The sequence below is a fragment of the Lagenorhynchus albirostris genome, chromosome 16 (genome assembly GCF_949774975.1).
Source record: "Lagenorhynchus albirostris chromosome 16, mLagAlb1.1, whole genome shotgun sequence".
Classification (NCBI taxonomy): Eukaryota; Metazoa; Chordata; class Mammalia; order Artiodactyla; family Delphinidae; genus Lagenorhynchus; species Lagenorhynchus albirostris.
Window position 1 is genome coordinate 47,948,408 of NC_083110.1, and position 26,610 is coordinate 47,975,017.

The window sequence follows — 26,610 nt, forward strand, 5'->3', positions numbered from 1 at the left end:
CACAACGAAAGGAGGCGCGCCTGTATTCTGCCAACTGGAGAAGGGCGTCACACTTCACAGTGGGGGCCGAGGCAGGGTGGGGCAGTGCAGGAAGCCTCCTGGAGAAGTTGGCTTCAGATCTGGAGTTCGATGGAAACCAACACACTGTGCAGAAAACTCAGCGTAAATTTAAACACGCTGCCATGAAGCCCAACCGGTGCAGCACTGTGCGTCTCGTTGATGCCTGTTCTAGCAGTGAGAGGCAGCTCTCACCTATGTGCACTAGACAAATAGCTGGAAGTGAACTCTCACACTCTGTTGTGACTGAGAGAGGAGGTCAGCTCTTTCATAACCTTATCTTGAACTTCATGTTTATTATTTCCACGCATATTTTTATATGGCTAATATATAAGTATGCATCCATAACTAATATATGTTATTAAAATGATATATTTCCATGAGTACCTATAAATGCAAATGAATAGGAAAAAATTGGCAATGTATGTACCGAACTGACATCAGTGCTTATTTCTGGGGAGACAGGAAGAGTGGAAATAGGTAAGAGTAAAGTGAGACTCTCATTTGATGTGTTATTGAGTTATTACATGGAGGTTGTGTTAGTTTTATAATTTTTAAATCAGCAAAACAAAGAAACATGGTTTATTATTTTTTTAATTTATTTTATTAAAGTGTAGTTGATTTACAATGCTGTATTAGTTTCTGGTGTACAGCAAAGTGATTCAGTTATACATACATGTAATAGTTTGCATGTGCTCATCCCAAACTCCCAGTCCATCCCTCCCCACCCCCCGCCTTGGCAACCACAAGTCTGGTCTCTATGTCTGTGATTCTGCTTCTGTTTCATAGATAAATTCATTTATGTTGTATTTTAGATTCCACGTATAAATGATATCATATGGTATTTGTCTTTCTCTTTCTGGCTTACTTCACTTAGTATGATAATCTCTAGGTCCATCCATGTTATTGCACAGGAAACTATATTCAGTATCTTGTAATAGCCTATAATAGAAAAGACTGAAAAAGTATATATGTGTGTAACTGAATCACTTTGCTGTACACTTGAAGTAACATAACATTTATAAATCAACTATACTTCAATTTTAAAAACACAAAAAGGCTGAGGAAAGTCTAGCTGGAGGAAACATTCCGTTGTTCAAGATTTACTGAGTACCTACTATGTGCCAGCCCCTGTGCTAAACTCTTAAAATCTTTAAGATTCTACCAAGATATGGGCTTTTGGGTCATTAATAGCTGAGATCAGCAGAGAAATGCTGGACTTTGCATTTTGCCTTCACACAGTCTTCTATTCTTTTCTTAATCTTTCCTGATGAGGAAAATGAATTGTCTCAGTGTGGGAATGCGTGCCAGCAATAAGTCTGCAGAGACCCAGAAAAAGAAGTAAATGCCTTAACAAGGAGACAGAATAAGTGAGCTGGAAGGGGAGGGGAGGGGAGAATCCTACGGGTACCTGCCTCTTACATTCACTCTCCTAAACAGCTGCACACATCTTCAGTGTCATGATTTCTGAGTTAGCATCCCTAACCAATTCTGTGCTCCCCTAAGGACAGAGGAAAAGAGAGGGTCAATCATGTCCCCTCAAGCTTCAAAGCTGCAAAACTTTAAGAAAGTTCAAATGGTCCACTTCTGCCAGTAATGCACAGTGCCAATATAGTCCTGCCATCTGTTTTAAATTCTAAGTGCAGCAACTGCTACATATCTTAAATAAATATTTAAACCAACTGCCAAGACAAAATTTGGTTAATGGCATATTTTTAAAGTATCTAATTCCGAGTGTGATATGGACCAGAAGTATGAAGATTTTTTAAAAGGCTGGAAATCCTTTTTCAAGTAGAATGGAATGCAAAGGTCAATTATATGCTTATTTTGTTTCTCTACTAAAACCAGAAAAGTTTGCCCTTCCTAATCATGCCAGCTGACTTTTTGAGTCAGTGTGTGTTATTAATCGCCCTCATAACCCTGACTTAATTTAAAAACAAAAATGTGGTGCGGTCATGTGATTGGAATGTTCTTTGTAGTCCCTGCCTTTGGGGGATTAAAATACTAACTTTAACTTTTTTTTTTGAAAGAGTGGTCCCCATTCCCCAAATTAGTTCCTTCAGGAAAGTGAAGATTATTGAAAATAAAGTATTGGGGGAAAAGAAACAAAAAAGAGAGAGAAATAATCACTACGCGGTGTTGATTCTGGAAGCAGAATATGTGCCTCAAAGTCTTGACAAACAACGCTGCTTGGTGGGCCGGGTGGGTAGCCAGCCATTAGAACAGCCAGCTGAGATTTTAAGAACAAAGAGTCTTGGCTCAAGTGATGTGATTGGTCCAAATGTCGAAATCATTTGGGGATTTTGTATCCCCCCTGTTGACTCTTTGTTTAAGTGCTACAAGGAAGCTGTAGGAGGTCATAATTACATGAAATACAACAATTAGTAAAAGCTTGCTTTGAATAGAGTTTTTTAAAATTTTAAAAATTGTTTTTATTGAAGTACAGTTGATTTACAGTTAATTTCAGGTGTACAGCACAGTGATTCGGTTATACACATAAATGTTTATATTTTTTTTTCAGATTCTTTTCCCTTATAGGTTATTGCAAAATATTTAGTAGAGTTCCCTGTGCTATATACTGTTGGTTAACTATTTTATGTATAGTAGTGTGTATATGTTAATCCCAACCTCCTAATTTATCCCTCTCCCCACCCTCCTTTTCCCTTTGGTAACCATAAGTTTGTTTTCTATATCTGTGAGTCTCTTTTTGTTTTGGAAATAAGTTCATTTCTAACTTTTTTTAGAGTTTTTAATATAATATAAATGTTTATTAATGATAAGATATAATAGCAATCTATGAACACATATTGAAAGTCATGAAACAGCTGTATAGACGTAGATGTAGATATATGTATATACCTTTGCAGTGAAATGATTCATATGCCTTAAGCTTTCAAAATGATGGACTTTCAGAATAATAGAGTGTATACAAAGAAAAAACAAAAAGTGGGCTTTTTTCCTTTATATTTTCACTTCATCATTACCTCCTTAAGTGGGAAAAAAAACGTGCTCTAGTTTTAGATAAATGACCCCGGGGAGAACATTTTTAGCAATTACACAGTAAGACTGAAGAAAATATGTTTATTTTAATGATCTTTAATTTAATATGGTACAGGTTTTTCAAAATAACAGTGTTTCAGGATATGCTGGAAATTTATACCTAAATACCTAGGTGAATAATATACCTAAATAATTAGGCATATTAATAAATATACCTAAATACCTAGGTGAATAAGTGACTTGCAGTCATTGGGAATTTAGAGTAACTCCTCTTCCTGAGCCTGAAGAATTTATTTTTTATTATTATTTTTTAAAATTAATTAATTAATTTATTTATTTTTGACTGCATTGGATCCTGGTTGCTGCGCACGGGGTTTCTCTAGTTGTGACGAGCTGGGGCTACTCTTTGTTGTGGTGCACGGGTTTCTCATTGCCGGTGGTTTCTCTTGTTGTGGAACACGGGCTGTAGGCGTGCGGGCTTCAGTAGTTGTGGCACGCGGGCTCTAGAGTGCAGGCTCAGTAGTTGTGTTGCATGGGCTTAGTTGCTCCGCGGCATGTGGGATCTTCCCCGACCAGGGCTTGAACCCGTGTCCCCTACATTGGCAGGTGAATTCTTAACCACTGCACCACCAGGGAAGCCCAAGACGTGGAATCTTTAAGTTTCTGTGCAAATTGTCCTTAAAGTTTCCGGTGTGTTTGCAGAGCACTTCAAAAATGCAAAGTGTTTATTAAGTAACCAGAGATGACAGCAGTAGTAAGTGCAGGCTGACCTTATGAAGATGTCTTTTGTTGCTTCCATACTTGGAGAGAGACTAGTGGCTCATCCGAGATGAACCTCAGACAATCTTAAGCAGAGTAACTGCCCAGCTAAGAGATTCCTTCTTCCCTACAAACTAAATTCAGAACACTGAAAGAGGTATCAGAAAAATGTGGGAATGGAACAGAAATTGAAAACCAAGCTATAAAACTGTGCTATTTGTGTCTATTGTTTTGAAGGGTGTCAGTCATTATGTAGTGGCCATGGTTGATTAATGTCTATGTGGTACCGTCATTTTTAACAGAGACAGCAGCTGGGTTTCTTTAATCAGTAGTTGATCATCGAACAATGTTGCTTTCCTGCAAATGGGTGTGACCTGCCAGAGAATCAGGAAGGTTTATTTAAATGTGGATATGATTTTTAATGTTAGTCGTAATATAACCTCTAAGACAGTGATTCTCAAATTTTAGGTTTTTAAGGATTATTTGAGAAGATCTTTTTTCATGCATTCTGGGACCCCAATCTTAGAGATTCAGATACAGATGGTCCAGGGAGAGGTCCCCAAATAGTCGTGTTAAATAAACTCTCCAGGTTATTCTGAGGCATGTTGGCCTATACCACAATGTAAGATATCCTGTATCCTGAGCATCTCCTTTTGTTAAAGCCATCTGACATCTGAGATGCTATGAGTATTTAAGCAATTTAACTCTGTGCTAAGTTATTGAGAACATAGGATTCCCTTTGAAAAAGAAAACTGTCTTTGACCTACATCATTTCTAGGGACAAAAAAAAAAAAATTGAACAGGAATAAAAATAACTCAATAAAGAACTCTTCTTCTATCTTTGAGGATGACAGTGGATTTAGAAGACACGCTCTTCCTAATAAAAATCATAATCAAGACAAAATGATAGGTCATTTAAATATTAACGATTGAAAAGAGGTTTATTTGCTGATACTAAAAATTGCCTAACTACTAAAAATTTAAAATCTAATGAGAAACACTTAAAAACTAAATACCATAATTTCTATATACTCTTTCAAAATTTAAGAATTGAAAGATTAATTAAAAATCACATCAAGATGAACTGTTTCATGAGAAGAATACATTTTCAAAAGTAATATCAGAGCTCAGAAATGTAAGTTATTGACTAAAATAGAAATTATTTCAAATTATAATAGAAAACATTAGTACAGAGTCAATAATTATTCCATTTTGCAAAACTAATTTTGGCATGGGTCTTCACAATAAGCCAGTATTTTGTAGACTCAAGTATTTCTTCTTGGACAAGATGAAATACAGATTATTTTAACTGCATAGAAGTTTAGTCAATAAGCTTTTTGTTTTCTGTCTGTTTTATAAGCACTCTAGTATGTGCAAGTCTAGCATCAATGCTTGTATAGAGTGTGGTGGAAGTGTGACTAAAGAAGAAAGAGAGAAGGCCAGGCGGGGGAATGTTACTATTAACCGAATAACAGAGAAGGAAGGCCCTTGAGCTAGGACCTCAGACCAGCCAATGTGAAATATTGAGCCTGGGTAAGAAGAAATTTCAATGAGATGAATGATAGGAGTGATAGTTACACAGTCAGACATTGTGTCTATATACAATCCCTTTGGAAAATGGAAGTAAATATCTGGATCATTTGGACTCAGAGAAGCCTTGATTTTTCCCAAAAGGCCATTTCAAGATTCTTGGTGATTGGTATCGTGGGCATGCTCCTTTACCTCTCCAAACCTCAGTCTTTTCTGTAAAATGGAGACAGGAATCCCCACCATGTTCATTTGCTGGGTAGATTAAAGGAGGTGATGTACACGGAATGCCAAGCACATGAAAGGCTTAATCTCTCAGAGCTGTCACTGTTATGAGCTCTTTTCCGTGTAAACACCATTTATTCTCATGTGATAACTTTATAAAGGGTAGGCTCAATGCCCAATTCTTAGAATCAAAGAAATGCAGGTTTGGAAGAATGTTAAAGGTCTTCTCTGTCCCAAGCCCTCCCTCTTCATCCGGTGCCAGGTCAGAACCTGTGAGAGTTCAAGAGAGTTTAAAGCAGGCTAGTAAGTTGGCTCCTTCCTAACTGATATTCCCTAAACAGCTCACATTTACTTAGGAATTTAAAAATTAGAATAAAGGCAAAAGGTTTAAGTTTCGCTTCTCATACTTGGTAACCTTACTCTGGGCAAGGCTTTTAGCATAGTTTTGCAACTTACCAATCGAATGATCAAAACTGATTTCCCCTGAGTTGAAATGTAAGACTCCATCATTGCTTCCAAATTCTCTTTTGCAGCACTGGGTCAATAGGTAAAAGCTGACATTAAAACATGAGCTTTAATTAACTAATTAATCGATAGTTAACATTATATAATGAGTTAATAAATCTTAAAGTTTGCATGCCAGTGTGTTTGGAAGTTGTGTGGCATCCGAAAACGAGACTCAGTTTGGCGTTTTCTTTTAAAGCAAATCTTAATGTCATATACCCTTTTAAAAAGGTTAATTTCTTATATCCAAGGGTGGTTATATCTTGGTAGTATCTTTCTCGACGGCCACTAAAATAGATTATGCCACAGGTGAAATGGTCCTTAAGGTTCCCTGAGACCAAGCTTTGTAATGGACAGGGATTCCTCCAGCTTGATTTTGCTGAGGCAGTCGTCGTGGTTAATTAACGACCACAGTCATGACTGACACAGACAGCTGAGGCCAGGCATGGAATGTAGAAACACAGGCTAAAGGACAGGAAGAATTGCATAATTAACTAAGTGTTCAGGGCAGAGTCAACAAAACAGTTGTTCTTGACAACCAACCCATTTTCTCTGCAGTTGCTGAAAACTGTGTGGGTAGGATCCACAGATAATTGGCTCCCTTCTCCATTTCATTTTGCCTGTCTAAACATTGCATAAATAATTACTTGATAAATTCAATGTTGATGTTGGCACGTGAACAGACAGACAAGAGTGACTGCTTCTTTCAAAATTTATAAATCCAATATAAATAGTAATCAAACCCCAAAGGAGAATGCGTAAAAATATTCCTGTTTAACATTCACAATCCAATTTAACTTGCCTAATTTTAACCCACACACTTGTGGAGCTTAATACAGAAACACTCTTGGCCTACATTTAAAATAATGTAACATTTGACAAACTGTTCAAGTATTGCATTTAAAAATACACGCTGCATAAATTATGGTTCTCATATAAACTCCAGATGCATTACTTGCAGGATTAACTTGGGGTTTATTTCTTCCTCCATGCACCATGTATACACACTCACACAAGTATGCAAACACAAGAAAAATGCTAGAAAACATAGTCTGAGAACATACCATGAAAAAAATATTTAATAAGTCAGGATAAGTAAACGAGTAGTCAATGGAAAACAATTATTTTAAAATTTAAGTTTTCTTTAAAATTACAATTTAAGTATCTCTTAAAGGTACACAAGAAGACATAGACCACCTGCCTCACTCTGGAACTAAAATAGACAACTCATTAGCCACATTATGGCAGCCACATGGCATGAATTCTTTAGATGCTGAACCTGGTTAAAATAGCAACAGCAAATTTCATGAACAGAGTGAAGGGGAGGAAGAGAAGAGAGAAGAAAAAGTCTAATATAAAAAAAGTCCAATTCTTTCTAGTTGTTTTAAATCTAAGGGAAAATTAAAACTCTTATTAAGCTATAACTGCAAAAATTAAAAAGGAAATCCATTTGTTCAAAAAAAAGAAACCTTAGGCAACTGGAGCTGAGGCTGTTGGCATTTATTATTTACTATTGTAACCACAGCAACTCTGCCATACACATTTGACTAAACGCACTTGGTTGTTGTGTCTAAAAATGTTCAAGGAATGTACGGGAGAAAGAAGGTAGAAAATCAAATACAATGAGTAGAATATTTTACAAAACTGCAAATGACACCAATTAGGTTAAAATAAAGAATATCCAATTAACATACCTAATTTCACTTTGGTGCTGTATTTAAAGGATTTTTTCAACCTTCAAATTTAACTTATTTTTGAAAAGTACCTTTACTGAAATATAATTCACATACCATTTAATTAATTCAGTGGTTTCTAGTTGAGTTGTACAATCATCACTTCAATCAATTTTAGAACATTTTCATCACCAAAAAAGAAGCCTCATAACTATTAGCAGTAAGTCCTCATTTCTTCCAAATCCCCAGCCCTGGGAAACCACTAATCGAATTTCTGTCTCTTTGCCTATTCTAGACATTTTATATAAGCGGAATCACTTTGCTCTATTATCACTTTGAAGCCAGATTAATTCTAGTTTCACTTTACTTGACACTCTTTGATGGCTTCACACTGGCTACAGAAACATCTTTTACATGGAATACGAGTCCTTCCATAATCTGTTTTCTTCTCTCCTAGTATCTGGTTTCGCTCCCACTAACCACACTCCGGCTGAAGCAAACGGCGTCCCAGACAAGCCAGGTTGTTTCTTCTCTCAGTGCTTCTCTCATCCTGCTCTACTCGGTGGTCTCTACTTGTTGGTTAAGACTCTGTGAAAACTTTTCTTGCACCCTCCTCCAGGAGAGGGGACCAATGCCTCCTTCAAGGGCAGTTTTCTACCCTCAGGTGTGGGACTTTGTATAGGACCTGGTCCACGGCTACTCCTAAAACTGCATTTCCCACCACTCCGCCCGTTGTTTACTCCGGGCAGACTGGCCTCCTTACAGGTCTTCACAACCTCCATTCTCATTTTCCAGGAGTAAAAGTGTTTTCCCCAGGTATTTCCATGGTGTGTTCTCAGCTTTATTCACCTCTGCTCCAACGTCACCTCATAAGAGAGATTGTCTTTGAGCACTCTAACCAGAGAAGTTTCAATCCCCTTTTCATTTTCTAAACAGAATTACCTCCTTCTGAGGCCCCTCTACCTTACTTTTTCTCTTTGCAGTACTGATGTAACATTATGTAATTAGGAATGTATCTGTCTTCCCTTCCAGAATGTAAGGTCTGTGAGGATGGGTCTGTTTTGTTCACTGCTGTGAATATTTGTGAATGAATGAATGAATGACACCTGTGACACTTAATTATATGTGTTGGTTTAAGACTTCTGTCTTCCCCACACTGGACAGCAGGGGTTGTATCCTATTCCTCCTAGTTTACTCAGTGCTCCTTCCTGGCACAAAATAACTTCTTAATATTCCTTGTATGACTGAATGATGTCAAGTATAAATTACCTGTAACAATGGTTCCCAACAAAGGGACTCTGAATCCATGTAAATATGGAATATGGAAAAGTACATAAGCTGAAGAATACAGGTAAATCTTTCCATGAGTCCTTTATCTGAAACTCTTGAGACCACTTCTGTTTTAAGATTCAGACTTGTTCCCTACTTTTTTTTTTTTTTAGAAGATGTTGGGGGTAGGAGTTTATTAATTAATTTATTTATTTTGGCTGTGTTGGGTCTTCGTTTCTGTGCGAGGGCTTTCTCTAGTTGCGGCAAGCGGGGGCCACTCTTCATCGCGGTGCGCGGGCCTCTCACTATCGCGGCCTCTCGTTGTGGAGCACAGGCTCCAGATGCACAGGCTCAGTAGTTGTGGCTCACGGGCCCAGTTGCTCTGCGGCATGTGGGATCCTCCCAGACCAGGGCTCGAACCCGTGTCCCCTGCATTAGCAGGCAGATTCTCAACCACTGCGCCACCAGGGAAGCCCTTGCTCCCTGCTTAATTAACACCTCTGGTAGGGTCTTCGGCAGACCCTGTAATCAAACACATTAATAGCTTTGCAACGAAACATGTGAAGAGCCCCCCAAAGAATGATAAATAATGCTCAAATCAACTTTTTCTGTCTTGAATTCTTCTGTCAAGAGAAATGTTAAGAGTTTGGGATTTTGGAAGTGTGGATATGGGGCTGTAGACATGTACTAGCATATGCAGATCTGTGTGATGTTTTATGCTAAAATGGATTCCCCACATTCCAGTTTAGAAATCACTGATTTAATGCATTAATTTACAAACATCTATTTTTTTTCCAGCATAGCTAGCATTAATGAAGCTTTTACTATGTGTTAGCCCTTGTGCTAAGCTTTTTAAATACATAGGTAAAAACTACTATTTGCCCCATTTTATGAGTGAGAAAATTAGGGTTTAGAGAGCGGGTTAGCAGCTTGTCCACAAAGCTTGTCAATAGCTGAGCTGGATCAAAACTGCAGCTGTCTCAGAACCAAAAGTCATGTTCTAGACCACCTGGTCACCCTGAATTCATGGAGTTCAAGATAAAAATTCTTTAGTCTTGCCAAGTTTCTTCATGATGTTGAGACAAAGGAAAGTTTCTATAATTCAAGTGAATGTAAAAAAATTCCTCAGGCTACAACTCCCTCATTAAAAAAAAAAAAATGCTGGCTATAAGTAAACAACATTTAACTGATATTTGTATAACGGAGTAATTTAGCTCCTCATGTTTTAAACATTTGTAATGAGAGATCAAGTAATTCCAGATAATTAAAAAATTATGTAGTCATACTAACTTGCCCTGATTTTATTTTTTGCAGAACCATGATCCAAGGGGTGCTATTCCCTAACAGATGAGAGTAGGAATGGCAGAAGAGAACAATCTAAAAAAGGTACTATCACAGAGGATATGTGGATTTTCACACTTACCTTTTTCAAGAGCATCTTAATTGCTTGAATTTTTTTAAGCCAGGCGTATGTTGATCAAATATAATTGTGATGACCAAATTTGTAACTCTTTCAGAATAACAAAATATAGTAGCGATCTTTTGGGAATAAGGAGTTAGTTGTACAAGAACAATAAAGCTACATTAAAAAAAAAAAAAAACCCTGCATAGGGCTACAGCTTCAACTGAAGACACAGTGTTTTGGACCTTACCATGCTTATGTGAAAGCTTCAAGTTATGAAATGTAGAGTAGCAAAAGTACAACACATATTCATTTTATGATACAAAAGCAGATAAGATGGACATAAAGGTTAAGAAATGAAAATAACATATACACTAAAAAAAATCACAACAGAAACAGGCTTTATTTCAACCAGACAAGTGAATACTTCCATTAACATCAACTTCTTCAAGACTTGAAGACATGGAAATTAAAGATAGTACCCAGAGGCAGAGAAGGAAAGTTTCATCACGGAGCAATTGTACTGCCCTTCAAAAATCCCTTTCAGCAATATGCTCAATTCAAAAGATTAATTAGTTCTAAATCATTAGATCTCATGTGTTTCAGTATTTGTATAAGACTCTCATTTGAAAGTTACCCATCAGTCCCAATGATATCTTTCAAACAGAAAAAAAATATATAGATCAGTATAATAATTTTTTTTTAATTTTAGAAAGTGGGATTGAAATACTGTTTAAAATATTTCAAATAAAAAACAACTTTATTATTATTTAAGACGCCTTGTTACAAAGCTCCTAGCTACATACATGTACAAAACACAGATATTACCACACGACATCTCAACCCATGACTTCTCCTAAACATCCCAACGTGAACAGTTAATCTACCGGGAGACTTTCCCCTGTAAATCCCAATATCTTGCACAAGGATTTGTTGCCATTCATACGCTGTGCCTGGATGAGGACACCTCATCAGAGAACATTTCAATTTAACATAACCTAACATAAAATAAATCTACCGCAACACTATATGTTCATAAGGGATACGACAAAATTGCATATAATTTTCAACTTTTGCCAGACTCACTAAATTCATGAACACTTTTTCAGAGTTTTCTCTTCAAGGGCACTTTTGAGAGCTTTAGATCTCGTGCTTAACTTTGTATTGAGTTGGTCAGCACCTTGATTAATATGAACAATTACATTAAAGAACGGTATTGGAGGGGGGACGGGGAGTCATCTGAGGACAGAAACAGGGGGAAGGACTCTCTTTTTCCCTAAGACATTCAAACAGAAAAAACGAGACCCAAAAAGGTAAACAAACAAACAAAATAGTGTTCACAGTAAAACATGACAGATTTGTAGTTTCATTTGAAACCAACAGCAAATCATGAAACGTCATGAAAAATATAAGTCAAGGTAAAATCTCCTAGAGTAATTACTAAATGAAGTTAAAATTACCACACTGATCAGTAAACCCCAGAAGAAAAATAAACAGCACTTACATTTCAGGTCCTTCTTAAACATCATATCATTTTTCAAAGTCAATGCATAAGATTGGTAGGTTTGGCCACGCTGCACAAATATTTTTTTAAAAAATACAGTATACAGAAAAAACTCTTGTATTCCCCATTTTGAATCATAAGCTCAAAACCCAAGAGAAAAGATCAGCTAGAAGGATTTTAATTATTTACAAATCCAGCAGGTTCATCTGCCATAATGGCTTGGCTTCCGTCCCACAGTGGCTTTCACCCTCTCCAGCCGCAGAGCTTGGATCCCTGTCCCATCTCTACTGGTCATCAGTCATTTTGAACAGTTCCAGCAGTGCCCCAACAGCTCCAAAATAACCCTACAACAACAATGAGAAAACTTCTGTACGATTATCTCTGAACCTCAGTCCAACACCTACTGTTTTTCATAATTCGAGGAATGCTGCCCCCTAATGCTATAGATACAAGAAACTTAAAACCTGACCTCTGGCATGAAATATGATATAATAATAATAAGTGCATTGGATATCTATTTGTTTATATACATTAAATAAATTAACTGATGTAAAGTGCGTAGAAAAATATCTGGCCCCACAGTGTATACTACATCAGTGTTGACAATTTTTAGGATTTTTAGGATTAGGATTATTTCATTTTAATCCTTGTCATGGCAAAATTCACATTACTCCCATTCCACAGATGAGAAATGGGAGGTAATAAAGTAAATTACCCTTTCAAGGTCACATGAGTTGTGCCAGGGTTCAATCGCAAATCTATCTGACTTCAAGGTTGTAATGTCTCACAAGGTACAGCTCTAAGCTTCCCTCAGTAGATCCCGGAAAGGCATCTAAATCAGCTAAGTTTCCCTTTGCTCATCTGTAAAGGAAAAGCTCACGTTATCTGTGAAAATGAAGGAAGCTGAAAAATGGAAATGTTTAGAGAAGCTGGTTTCCAAAAGCCAAGAGACTCTCCTCCTCTGGTATTTGCCTGACTCAACAGTTACTTACTGCGAAATGGGTGGCATCTGGCAGAACACTACATGGTAGGATCTTTGCCTCCACTGCCAGTTGACCTCTGAGGGCTCACTATATGCTAGAAATGTACATGGATTTCCTCACTTAATCGTCACAGTAACTTTATGAGACAAATAATATTATCACCCCATTCCACAAAAGCTAAAACAGAAATGGAAAGGTAGAGTCATTGCCTAAGGTCTCCAAGTCAGTGAGGGCCTGTGCTCTCAACGGCTTGGCTAGACTACTTCTCTTAGAAGACGCTCACTTACATAAGTGGAGTGAGTGGGACTGAGTGAGTGAGGACTCCAGGCAGGGCAGGAAGGCCACCTCACCAGCACCTCCCAAAAGTCCTCTCTCCATAATATCCTCCAGGAAGACCTGCCTAAGTGAGAGTGAACCTAAGAAGGTAGAGAAATTTCTGAGAAACACCTACAAGGAGATATAAAATTGCTCTACTTTCATCGGCCATAGAGACTGAGTTATGATACTTAGTAACAAACCAAAGCCATCATTCACAGAGGCCTAAGATTGTACAAAGGGATGCCTTTTTATCCAGAGAAGTAGGTTTCCCCCAAATGCTGGCTCTTTTTCCTTATCTTACCATCAACTAACTCCCTGTGTGCCCTTGTAGATGGCTTTTAATCCCTGACGGCTTCCAGGCTTTGTTTTCTGCCTTAGTCCAAGAGGATCTAAACTTAGGGTTGCCAGATAAATGCCAGGTAAAACAACTGTGTCCTAGATTTTTAATCGCTAAATATGGCAACACCAGATGGGCTAGAAGAGTGGTCTTCTTTTTCATTTTAATTATTTTTTTAAACAAAATCTTACAAGGGAAATCGGTAACTAAGCAGATAAAAAAGGAGCTGCTCTGGTTGGAGGAGGGGGAGTGAAAATTCTGAGACTCCACTGCCCTCGCCCCCCATAAAAAAGTCATATCACTTCATGCCTTAGCCTCCTTAAAAAGACAAAAACAAAAACTTTCTTTAGTACAGTTAAACAGTTAACTATTTGGTATTTAACTTCGTATTGTCTTAGATGCTTTAATAAAACAAAACATAGGCTTAGAGAGCTCTAAATAATTTATAAATGCATCAGCAACTTTTCAAATAAATAATTCAGTTTGGAGATGAGAAAAATGCCACAGTAGTTATCCATTACAATTAAAATTTATGACACTCGTTCTCCCAATGTTCTTTATGCTGCAATATACCCAAGGCTTTGGGTACCTCCCGTGATAAACAGCTGCTCTCTACAGTATTGATTTTAAAGGGGAATAGAAGAGGTGGGAAGAGATGAGGGCTCCTCACTCAGTTTTAGAAACCTCCGATTTGTATTAGTGTAGAAACTGGATATAAGGGACCCTTTGCATTAACCGGAGCTGCTTCTGTAAACAAGCTGCCTAATGGCTAGCACACCAGCCTCTCAAGGCCACCAGGCTACTCGGAGCAGCCCAAGCACTTCTGTTCTCAACAGCTGAGTTGTTTACTTGCCAAGAGTCACCTGTGTTTATCCTCAAATTTGTTTATGACAGTTTGATTGTTAATGTAATAATCTAATGTAATTATATGCCACCTAAACCAATAAAAAGAGTACAAGATGAATGGTCACCTCTTTGAAAATCCAGTTAAATTCTTGAGAAAGATTAAAAAGCTAGTTAACAAGTGAAAGTTGCTAGGAAAGTAGATCTTAAAAGTTCTCATCTCAAGGAAAAAAAATGTAACAATGTGTGGTGATGGACGATAACTAAACTTACACTGATAACCATTTTACAGTATATACATATATCAAATCATTGTTGTGTACCTTAAACTTATACAATGCTATATGTCAATTATATCTCAATAAAAATGGAAAAAAATGAAACAAAGATTGAAAAAGGTAGTCACAAACCACTGCCCTCTATTTAGGTAGATCCTACCTATGAAAGATTGGGAAAATCTAGAATGACTCTGCAACCAAATTGCTTCATAAGTATCTTTAATTTCTTGATCTACTTTAAAGAAACAAACCAGATATCATAAAAGTTGCATAATACTTGTGGATTATGGAAAAAAAAAAGACAATTACAAAGCTCTGATCAGCAGAACCCATGCTCAAAAATAGGTCTTGGTCCTATATCAAGAAATTGGTGAGTGAATGAACATTTATACATTTTATATTAAAATAGAATGGTAAAAGTAGGAAGATATTTTTCCATGATTAATCATTTAAACATTTTTTTTGTTTTTTTAAATTAACCATCTACTAGTCCTGATTGTTGGATAACAGAGCTTCCATTTTATATAATGTTCTTCCTTATCTTTTGCATAAATGCAAACTAAGGAACCCGCTCATATGTTAGACAACCCAAAAACTTCCATGTAGGACAATTAAGTCCATGTGAACTCAACCTACCTCATGTTCCAAAAACAGAGCTTTTAGCTGTCCTTTGGACCAAAAATCCATGGCATATGCTAGCAGCTTCATGGAGACCATATTGATTCTGAGAAAATTCCCAACAAACACAACTCTGTCAATATTCTGGAAAAAAAAAAAATGAAAGAAAAACAATGGAACCATGACATAAAAATAACATTTAGCAACAGACCCAATGTGCTGTGTATCACTGTACTCCAGGACCTTGCAGAGTGAATTTTTTTTTTTAAGTGGAATTATTTCAGGATTTCCAAGATGAAGTTAAACAAACCTCAGAATGCATTCCACAAGAACATGAGGGGGAGAATTTGGTTTGGGGAGGCAGAGACTAATACTGGGCTCATTTACAGGTATTATGTTAGGCTGCCTTAGATCTGATATGAAATTCAGCTCCCAACATTCACCTATGAAATTAAAACTGGAGTTCATCTAAATTTGCCTGTGTATTCCTTAAATCCCCCAAACCTCCAACTATAAAATATATTATTACCAACTCATAAATTGTTTTTAAAATTTTATTTATTAAAAAAAAATTTTTTTTTAAAATATTTTGGCCATGCCACGTGGCTCATGGGATCTCAGTTCCCCGACCAGGGATCGAATCTGGGCCATGGCAATGACAGCTCCAAACCCCAACCACTAGGCCACCAGGGAACTCCCAACCAACTCAATAAATTAAATGGCTACGGCATGGTTATTCATCTAACAACTGTGGTCAGGCTGCTCTGTGCCAAACACTGGGAATACAAAAAAGAAACAATACCCAGTCTCTACCTTTAGGATATATGGTGAAATATCCTGTTTGGTCAGTATGTGGGTTACAATACGATAACAAATAATACATTTATATTTTTGTTGTCACGGATACAGATTTGTATTCTGAACACACCCCTCACACTGAGCTCAGCCTATCTGCCACACAGACACTGCTCACTCCTCACTCACTCACAGAGCCAGTTGCTATGGTCACTCATATCAAAGGGAAGGGAGTCTTGGGAGCTGGCATTATTCTGTTCAGTCTATCAAGAGCAACCAGGGTCTGGGAACATCGCCTTCTAACTGTCTGAAGCTTTAACAATACATGAACCCATTAACCACTGTGAAAATTTTCCCTGGGTAGAGGGGTGGGAGGTGGGCCCACGATTAGGGGTCCAGCAGGGACAGGGGAGACCCTGGGTGGGGGTAGGCATGGAGGAAGGGAAGGGAACGTGGCCAGTGCTTTCCCTGTCCACTTAGGCACTGGGGAGCCTGTTGGGCTCCCAGGCCTAATCCTCTGCCCTGGAGCCTCCCTCCTACCCTGCAGAGCCCAAGCCTCACCCCACACCCCCAGCCACTGCCCTGCCTCTGCACTCGGAGACCCCCTCTGAGACCCCCTCCAACACGCTGGGCATAAACCCCAGCCACACGCCCTCACCCAGGGCCTTACCTCCAAACTCTGGAACTCCACACTCCAGAGGCTCCCGTTTGGACATGCTGCCTCTCCCCTTCTGCGCAGGTCCTAAGCAGAGGCCCCACCCCACGCTTGAGCATCGCCCCTGCCTAAGTTCCACCCCCTGCCTAAACTCTGCCCCCCATAGCCAAAGCTTTTTATTTTTTTTCTTTTTTCCTCTTTTAGATTGGGGTTCTGTTTCACCTTGTAGTTGATTCATTTATATTTTCATTTTTTCTAATAGTTCTTTTATTTTTGGAATTTTATTTTGTTCTTTATACTTTGTTATTATTCTGCTCCTTTTGGCTTGTTCCCCCTCCTTCTTTTTTTCATTTTTTCTGTGGTGGATTTGTTTTACCTTGTTGCATTTGTTTCGATTATATTTTTATTTTTCCTAATATATTTTTATCTTTCTAATTTTATTTTATTTTTTATTCTTTGTTATTGAACTGCTCCTTTTTTTTCTCTTTCTTTTTTTTTTTTTGCCACACCATGTGGCTTGCGGAATCTTGGTTCCCAGGCTGGAGGTTGGGCCTGAGCTCCTGTGGTGGGAGCACCAAGTCCAAACCGCTGGACTAACTGAGAAGCTCAGACCCCAGGGAATATTAATCAGAGTGAGGACTCCCAGAGGTCCTCATTTCACACCAAGACCCAGCTCTACCCAACTGCCTGTAAACTCCAGTGTGGACGCCTCAGGCCAAACAACCAGTAAGACAGGAATACAGCCACACCAATCAAAAAAAAAAAAAAAAAGAAATGACAAAAATATGTTACAGATGAAAGAGCATGGTAAAAACCTACAAGACCAAATAAATGAAGATGAAGTAGGCAACCTACCTGAAAAAGAATTCAGAGTAATGATAGTAAAGATGATCCAAAATCTCGGAAACAGAGTGGAGAAAATACAAGAAATGTTTAACAAAGATCTAGAAGAACTAAAGAGCAAACAATGATGAACAACACAATAATTGAAATTAAAAATACTCTAGAAGAAATCACTAGCAGAATAACTGAGGCAGAAGAATGGATGAGTGAGCTGGAAGATAAAATGGTGGGAATAACTGCCAGGGAGCAGAAGAAAGAAGAAAGAATGAAAAGAATTGAGGGCAGTCTCAGAGACCTCTGGGACAACATTTAACACACCAACATTCGAATTATAGGGGCCCCAGAAGAAGAAGAGAAAAAGAAAGGGTCTGAGAAAATATTTGAAGACATAGTCGAAAACTACCCTAACATGGGAAAGGAAATAGTCAATCAAGTCCAGGAAGTGCAGAGAGTCCCATACAGGATAAACCCAAAGTGAAACATGTTGAGATACATATTAATCAAACTATCAAAAATTAAATACAAAGAAAAATTATTAAAAGCAGCAAGGGAAAAGCAACAAATAACATACAAGGGGAATCACCATAAAGTTAATAGCTGATCTTTCAGCAGAAACTCTGCAAGCCAGAAGGGAGTGGCAGGACATATTTAAAGTGATGAATGGGAAAAACCTACAACCTTACTCTACCCAGCAAGGATCTCATTCAGATTTGACAGAGAAATCAAAAGCTTTACAGACAAGCAAAAGCTACGAAAATTCAGCACCACCAAACTAGCTTTAAAACAAATGCTGAAGGAACTTCTCTAAGTGGGAAACACAGGAGAACAAAAAGACTCATAAAAACAAACCCAAATCAATTAAGAAAATGGTAATAGGAACATACATATCGACAATCACCTCAAATGTAAATGGATTAAATGCCCCAACCAAAAGACACAGACTGGCTGAATGGATACAAAAACAAGACCCTGATATATGCTGTCTACAAGAAACCCACTTCAGACCTAGGGACACATACAGACTGAAAATGAGGGGATGGAAAAAGATATTCCATGCAAATGGAAATCACAAGAAAGCTGCAGTAGCAATACTCATATCAGATAAAATAGACTTTAAAATAAAGACTGTTATAAGAGATAAGGAAGGACACTACATAATGATCAAGGGATCAATCCAAGAAGAAGATATAACAACTGTAAATATTTATGCACCCAACATAGGAGCACCTCAATACATAAGCAATTGACAGTAACACAATAATACTGGGGGATTTTAACACCCCACTTACACCAATAGACACATCATCCAGACAGAAAATAAATAAGGAAACAAAAGCTTTAAGTGACACAATAGACCAGATAGACTTAATAGATATTTTTAGGACATTCCAAATGAAAGTGGAAGAATACACTTTCTTCTCAAGTGCACATGGTACGTTCTCTAGAATAGATCACATCTTGGGTCACAAATCAAGGCTTGGAAAATTTAATAAAATTGAAATTGTATCAAGCATCTTTTCTGTCTACAACGCTATAAGATTAGAAATCAATTACAGGAAAAAACAGTAAAAAACACAAGTACATGGAGGCTAAACAGTGCACTGCTAAATAACCAAGAAATCACTGAAGAAATCAAAGAAGAAATAAAAAAAATACCTAGAAACAAATGACAACGAAAACAAAATGATCCAAAACCTATGGAACGCAGCAAAAGCAGTTCTAAGAGGGAGGTTCATAGCAATTCAAGCTCACCTCAAGAAACAAGAAAAATCTCAAATAAACAATCTAACCTTACACCTAAAGCAACTAGGAAAAGAAGAACAAAGAAAACCCAAAGTTAGTAGAAGGAAAGAAATCACAAAATCAGAGCAGAGATAAATGAAATAGAAATGAAGAAAATAATAGCAAAGATCGATAAAACTAAAAGTTGGTTTTTTGAGAAGATAAAAAAAGTTGATAAATCTTTAGCCAGAGATTCATCAAGAAAAAAAGGGAGAGGACTCAAATCAATAAAATTAGAAATGAAAAAGGAGAGATTACAACTGACACCACAGAAATACAACAGATCATAAGAGACTACTACCAGCAACTATATGCCAATAAAATGGACAACCTGGAAGAAATGGACAAATTCTTGGACAAGTACAGCTTTCCAAGATTGAACCAGGAAGAACTGGAAAATATAAACAGACCAATCACAGATAATGAAATTGAAACTGTAATTAAAAATCTTCCAACAAACAGAAGTCCAGGACTAGAGGGCTTCACAGGCGAATTCTATCAAACATTTAGAGAAGCGTTAATATCCATCCTTCTCAAACTCTTCCAAAAAATTGTGGAGTGAGGAATACTCCCAAACTCATTCTATGAGGCCACAATCACCCTGATACCAAAACCAGACAAAGATATCACCAAAAAAGAAAATTATAGACCAACATCACTGATGGACAGAGACACAAAAATCCTCAACAAAATAATAGCAAACAGAATCCAACAACACAGTAAAAGGATCATACACCATGATCAAGTGGGATTTATCCCAGGGATGCAAGGATTCTCCAATATACACAAATCAATCAATGTGCTACACCATATTAACAAATTGAAGAATAAAAACCATATGGTCCTCTCAATAGATGCAGAAAAAGCTTTTGACAAAATTCAACACCATTTATGATAAAAGCTCTCCAGAAAGTGGGCACAGAGGGAACCTACCTCAACATAATAAAAGCCATATATGACAAACCCACAGCCAACTCTCAATGGTGAAAAACTGAAATCATTTCCTCTAAGATCAGGAACAAGACAAGGTTGTCCACTCTCACCACTATTATTCAACATAGTATTGGAAGTCCTAGTCACAGCAGTCAGAGAAGAAAAAGAAATTAAAGGAATCCAAATTGGAAAAGAAGAAGGAAAACTGTCATTGTTTGCAGATGACATGATACTATACATAGAGAATCCTAAAGATGCTACCAGAAAACTATTACAGCTAATCAATGAATTTGGTAAAGTAGCAGGATACAAAATTAATGCACAGAAATCTCTTGCATTCTTATACACTAACAATGAAAGATCAGAAAGAGAAATTAAGGAAAAAAATCCCATTTACCACTGCAACAAAAAGAATAAAATACCTAGGAAAAAACCTACCTAAAGAGGCAAAAGACCTGTACTCAGAAAATATAAAACACTGATGAAAGAAATCAAAGATAACATAAACAGATGGAGAGATATACCATGCTCCTGGATTGGAAGAATCAACATTGTGAAAATGACTATACTACCAAAAGCAAGCTACAGGTTCAGTGCAATCCTTGTCAAATTACCAATGGCATTTTTCACAGAACTAGAACAAGAAATTTTACAATTTGTATGGTAACACAAAAGACCGTGAATAGCCAAAGCCATCTTGAGAAAGAAAAACGGAGCTGGAGGAATCAGGCTCCCTGACTTCAGACTATACTACAAAGCTACAGTAATTAAGACAATATGGTACTGGCACAAAAACAGAAATATAGATCAATGGAACACGATAGAAAGCCCAGAGAAAACCTCCACACATACAGTCCCCTTATCTTTGACAAAGGAGGCAAGAATAGACAATGGAGACAGCCTCTTCAGTAAGTGGTGCTGGGAAAACTGGACAGCTACATGTGAAAGAATGAAATTAGAACACTCCCTAACACCATACACAAAAATAAACTCAAAATGGATTAAAGACCTAAATGTAAGGCCAGACACTATCAAACTCTTAGAGGAAAACATAGGAAGAACACTCTATGACATAAATCACAGCAAGATCTTATTTGACCCTCCTCCTAGGGTAATGGAAATAAAAACAAAAATAAACAAATGGGACCTAATGAAATGTAAAAGCTTTTGCGCAGCAAAGGAAACCATAAACAAGATGAAAAGACAGCCCTCAGAATGGGAGAAAATATTTGCAAATGAAGCAACTGACAAAGGATTAATCTCCAAAATATACAAGCAGCTCATGCAGCTCAATATCAAAAAAACAAACAACCTAATCCAAAAATGGGTGGAAGACCTAAATAGACATTTCTCCAAAGAAGACATACGGATGGCCAACAAATACATGAAATGATGCTCAACATCACTAATCATTAGAGAAATGCAAATCAAAACCACAATCCGGTATCACCTCACACCGGTCAAAATGGCCATCATCAAAAATTCTACAAACAATAAATGCTGGAGAGTGTGTGGAGAAAAGGGAACTCTCCTGCAGTGTTGGTGGGAATGTAAATTGATACAGCCACTATGGAGAACAGTATGGAGGTTCCTTAAAAAACTAAAAATAGAACTACCATATGACCCAGGAATCCCACTACTGGGCATATTCCGTGAGAAAACCATAATTCAAAAAGAGTCATGTACCACAATGTTCACTGCAGCACTATTTACAATAGTTAGAACATGGAAGCAACCTAAGTGTCCATCGACAGATGAATGGATAAAGATAATGTGGCACATATATACAATGGAATATTACTCAGCCATGAAAAGAAACGAAACTGAGTTACTTGTAGTGAGGTGGATGGACCTAGGGTCTGTCATATAGAGTGAAGTAAGTCAGAAAGAGAAAAACAAATACTGTATGCTAACGCATATATATGGAATTTAAAAAAGTGGTACTGATGAACCTAGTGGCAGGGCAGGAATAAAGATGCAGATGCAGACGTAGAGGACAGACTTGAGGGCACTGGGTGGGAAGGGGAAGCTGGGACGAAGTAAGAGAGTAGCACTGACATATTTATCCTACCAAATGTAAAATGGATGGCTAGTGGGAAGCTTCTGCATAGCACGAGATCAACTTGATGCTTTGTGATGACCTTGAAGGATGGGATAGGGAGGGTGGGAGGGAGGCTCAAGAGGAAGGGGATGTGGGGATATATGTATACATATAGCTGATTCACTTTGTTGTACAGCAGAAATGAACACAACATTGTAAAGCATTTATACTCCAATAAAGAAAAAAAAATATTGTGAAAATATTGTGAAAGGAGGATGTCTCTCTTGTAACCCCAGAGTTCAAAGGAAGGGCTGCCATCCACCTATTATAAAGACTGCCTCATACCCTGTTTAACAGTCCACTATTCAACTAGAAGGGGGTTGGAAAGGGTTTCTGCAGTACCTGTAATGTTCTAGTTCTTGATCTGTGTGGTGGGTATTAGGGGTGTGTGTTTGTGTGTGTGTGTGTGTGTGTGTGAAAATTCGTCAGGCTGTACACTTGTGATTTGAGCCCTCTTCTGTAGGTATGTCATATTTCTCTTAAAATTTATATCAAAAAAAAGTCTACTACTGATGCTACTAGATTCTTTAGTGCTTCTTCTACTATTACCTATTCCATGCCCCCTCTTTCTTGTCTTCCTAATACAACTCAGCTGTATTACACACCTACTTTACACATCTTGTATTTCAGAAAAGGGTTCCATTCTTTGCAAAGGAATTTTGCGGTGTTTTAACACATGGTACCAAAGCTTGGTCTGTCATCAGGTCCACCCTTTCTTGTGCCTGGGGCTCTGGCTGGCCCCAGCTGTAGCAAGCTCTCTGTGCTTTGATAGCCCTGTACAATGCTGCTTGAACTCCATGCCACAAGGCAACACTGTAAAGAAGCTGAAAGCAGAGAGAATATCGAATATTGCAAGTGGAATGTTTTACCTGCAATTATTTGCAAGGATGCAGAGAGATTTTCGCCAGCCTTCATTAGGTGTGTGTCCATGAGGTTGGAGAGGTTATGGTATAGATTGTCATTTTTACCATGTTTCCACAGTTAGATGGTTTTGTTTGTCATCATCTAGTGCCTACTTAAAACTAAAACATACTCCTGTCCCTCCCCGCAACACACGCCCCTCATGTCCTACCAGGTGTGACTACGAGGAAGGGCAGGTTTCCTAAGGATCTGTGGTTTTGTGAGGGTCAACAGTTATTGCACTGCCAAACGATGTTTATGAATGACACATGGCTTTCCCTAGGTTAAGGCCTTACCTCATTCAATGCACACATCCGAGCAATGGAGCCAATGTTGTTGGTGATGGTGACCAGGGTGGCTCGGGCGAGGTCTTCCTTGCTGATGGAATCTCGCTTTTCCTTACTCATCATGTTGCCAAAGCTATGTTGGAAATAGTAGCGAGAGTGTTCAAAATCATCCTTAGGCAGGCCCCACGCTTCCACCAAAGTACTGTGGAAAGCTTTATGAATAACTCTGATTGAGCTCAAATGACCTGATTTGGCTACCATGGTTTACAAGCAGACAGGATTACGGTATGAATGGTTGGCTGCCCTTTTCTTAATAGGGACAAAGTAGCATGGCTATTAACGGGGGAAAAAAAAAATTTAAATGCCTCTAGATATCTGGACAAGAATGGAACGGGGGAAACTGTTGCAGTTTTCCAGAACCTTCTTTCAAAGCTGCCTTATTTTAAGCACAAGCAACAAGAGCTAAACATCTCAGTGCTTCATCAAGGGCAGGAGATCAAGTCTGAGCTCCAATACCATAGATCCTTGCACCAGGCTGGTGGGTTGACATTTAAAAAAAACAACAACTAAATGAACAGCCAGGGTGGAGAGGTTGCCTTGTGTTTAATCGCTACTGCTCCTAGCTACTTAGTCTCTACCTTGATGCTACCGCAGATCCTTGAAGGCCAAATCGTTCATAGTCTCCTCCGTAAATGTCCTTCACCAGCTTATCAACATTGGTGCTGTCGCCTTTAGCTGCCATTTCCAGAGCTTCTTCAAAGGTCTCACAACCAGTCAGCAAGCAACATAGGCCTAGGAATGTTCCACCTCCAAGACTGAAGGAACAATAAGGTTTATTTTTTAAGTTTTACTTTAAGAGATGCCCATCCAAGTCCCCAACTACATCAATATCACTAATATGGGTTAATAAGAACAGAAGAAAAACAAAGGGGCACTTGAATCAAAGTGCTGGGTGAAAAAGAGCTTTAGGGTAGATTGGATAAAAAAAGAGGGCAGAGACTAAAAGAAACATCAAGGAAAACTCGCCCTGAAGTTTAAGAACAAAACCAGAGAAAGACTCTCACTGATTTCCGTTGTGAGACCTTGAACTAGCCACTGACCTAAGTGCTTCATGCAATCTTCCCACCTATAAAATGGGGCCAAATCATGATCTATCTCCCTTATTTGCGTGGTCTGAAAGCAGCAAATAACCAGAGAAATGACCTCTATTAAAAAGAAAAAATACAAACATATGTAGCTAAACAAACACTTAGAAAAAGAAACTGTGTGTACCTGAAGCACAGTTCATATCTATAGAGACAAACTCTGTGGTGACAAAACTGAACTGGGACGCTGCGTGGAATAGCTGGCCCCCAAGCTGTATCTTTCATCTGACCTTGCTTCTCTAGCAGAAATAATTTCATTTAAGCTCCTCAAAAATTTCAGAAAGGAAACCACCGATGGATCTCATATTGGATTTTTTTCTAGTAAACTCTAGAAAAGGTTATTAGTACTTTACTTACCACCCAATAGTCAAAGAATAGTAACAAAGATCTTAAAATGGTTTCAATGCTCAAACCATGTTTTAAAAGCTTTCAGTTGTTTGGGGGGAAATTCTTCTAAAATAGTCTTTTGAGAAAAAATTAGAAACCAATTATGATAGTTGAAAGTGAACTCAATTGTGTATTAATATCAAAGTTACCTGAGGGGAAGTAAAGCAGATTCAGAGTAAAGCTGTCACCAGTGAGCTCCTGGCAGGAAAGAGCACTGATATGGCCACGAATGGGCCTTACTCTTTACCTACTAGACAGAAGAGCAAATGCACATCAATTTGTTCTGAAGCCTCAAGAGCTGCTAGCCCTGGGAATTCCACATGTGTTTGGCTACTGGCTTTTAAGAGAAAATTCAAGTTGAGATCGAGGTTATTTTTAAAACTTAAATTTGAAAAAAGAAAATTTAGGGTAAATTATACTGACTGTCAATAACTGTTACCAAGAAGGCACCAGATTATAGACACACGGTTCTTTAAATCACATCTAAGGACTAACTGTGATATTTCTTAAATAGTGATTCTTACAAAAATACATACTTGATTGAAATGATGGGTCCTCATGGAAAACTAGGTAGCTGGGCACAAGTCACCGTATCCAAACTGTCGGTGCAGTACCACAAGGACAAAAAGAGCTCTGTGGGCATTACTGCCTTGACACCTCAGTCACAGTAGAAAGTTTGGATTCCCTCTAAGAAAGTTTGTCTTCATTTACATTTAACAGGGCACCTCATGCGACGTCGTTAGTTTCAGTCTACCCTAGAAAGCTAGCGTGGTTTAATGGGAATGCTTTTTGGTTTGCGTGTCATCTGAATTTGCCTTGTTTTCTCTCTTTATATTCTTTTAAAAGGCTTGGCTCACATTTCTAGTTCCTACCTTTCATCCACACTAATAACCTTTCTTTGAATATCAGGTATTTGGATTCATCAAGGTGTTCAACAACCAACTCCAAACATAGGCACCTGAAGACACTGGCTGACTTAGAAAGAAGGCAACTCATCATCTGATGTGTTGGTATGAGTGAAAAAGGACATGGGCTTTGTATGACTGGAAAGTGACAGGTGACTCCAGACAGAATCGGAGCTGAATGGAGAAAGCGAGCATGGATTGGCACAGCTGGAGTACTGCAGATAGGAGGAGAGAATGCACGGTTGCAGAAGAGCACTTTATTGACCTCCTTAACCTGCTAACCACTCTCCAGTCTAGTGATTCTCTCATAATCAGATACATGTTTGTTTCAGCAGACACACAGCAAGATTCTCAGCAAATCAGAGACCAAAACATCATTTTTTTTAAAAAACCCAACCAACTTGTAGTGAGGAATTTTCGGAAGAAGTAGAAGAATCCAATTACTTAATTATCCATGCCCTTAAAACTGATTCCAAAAGAATGAAATGAGCTGCACTGTTCGTTTCACTGAAGTTTTAAAATTCTTTTCATTCCTCTTTAATAGATTACACATTCTAACAATGTTAGCTGTTAAGTTCTG

The 26,610-nt window shown here is 38.0% G+C and overlaps 1 protein-coding gene across 9 annotated transcripts in view; it reads right to left on the minus strand.

Annotated features, from left to right (window-relative positions):
• Nucleotides 1–11,099: 11,099 nt before the first annotated feature.
• PANK1 (pantothenate kinase 1) overlaps nt 11,100–26,610 on the minus strand; it is a 111,259-nt gene continuing 95,748 nt past the window's right edge. For all 9 annotated transcript variants that reach the window (XM_060126432.1, XM_060126429.1, XM_060126430.1 and 6 more), the window contains 4 exons: nt 24,232–24,408; nt 23,603–23,726; nt 15,316–15,441; nt 11,100–12,264 (listed from right to left, as the gene is read on the minus strand). In XM_060126432.1, coding sequence (XP_059982415.1) covers nt 12,205–12,264; nt 15,316–15,441; nt 23,603–23,726; nt 24,232–24,408 — 487 coding nt within the window. In that variant the 3' untranslated portion in view covers nt 11,100–12,204. The remainder of the gene's footprint in view (nt 12,265–15,315; nt 15,442–23,602; nt 23,727–24,231; nt 24,409–26,610) is intronic.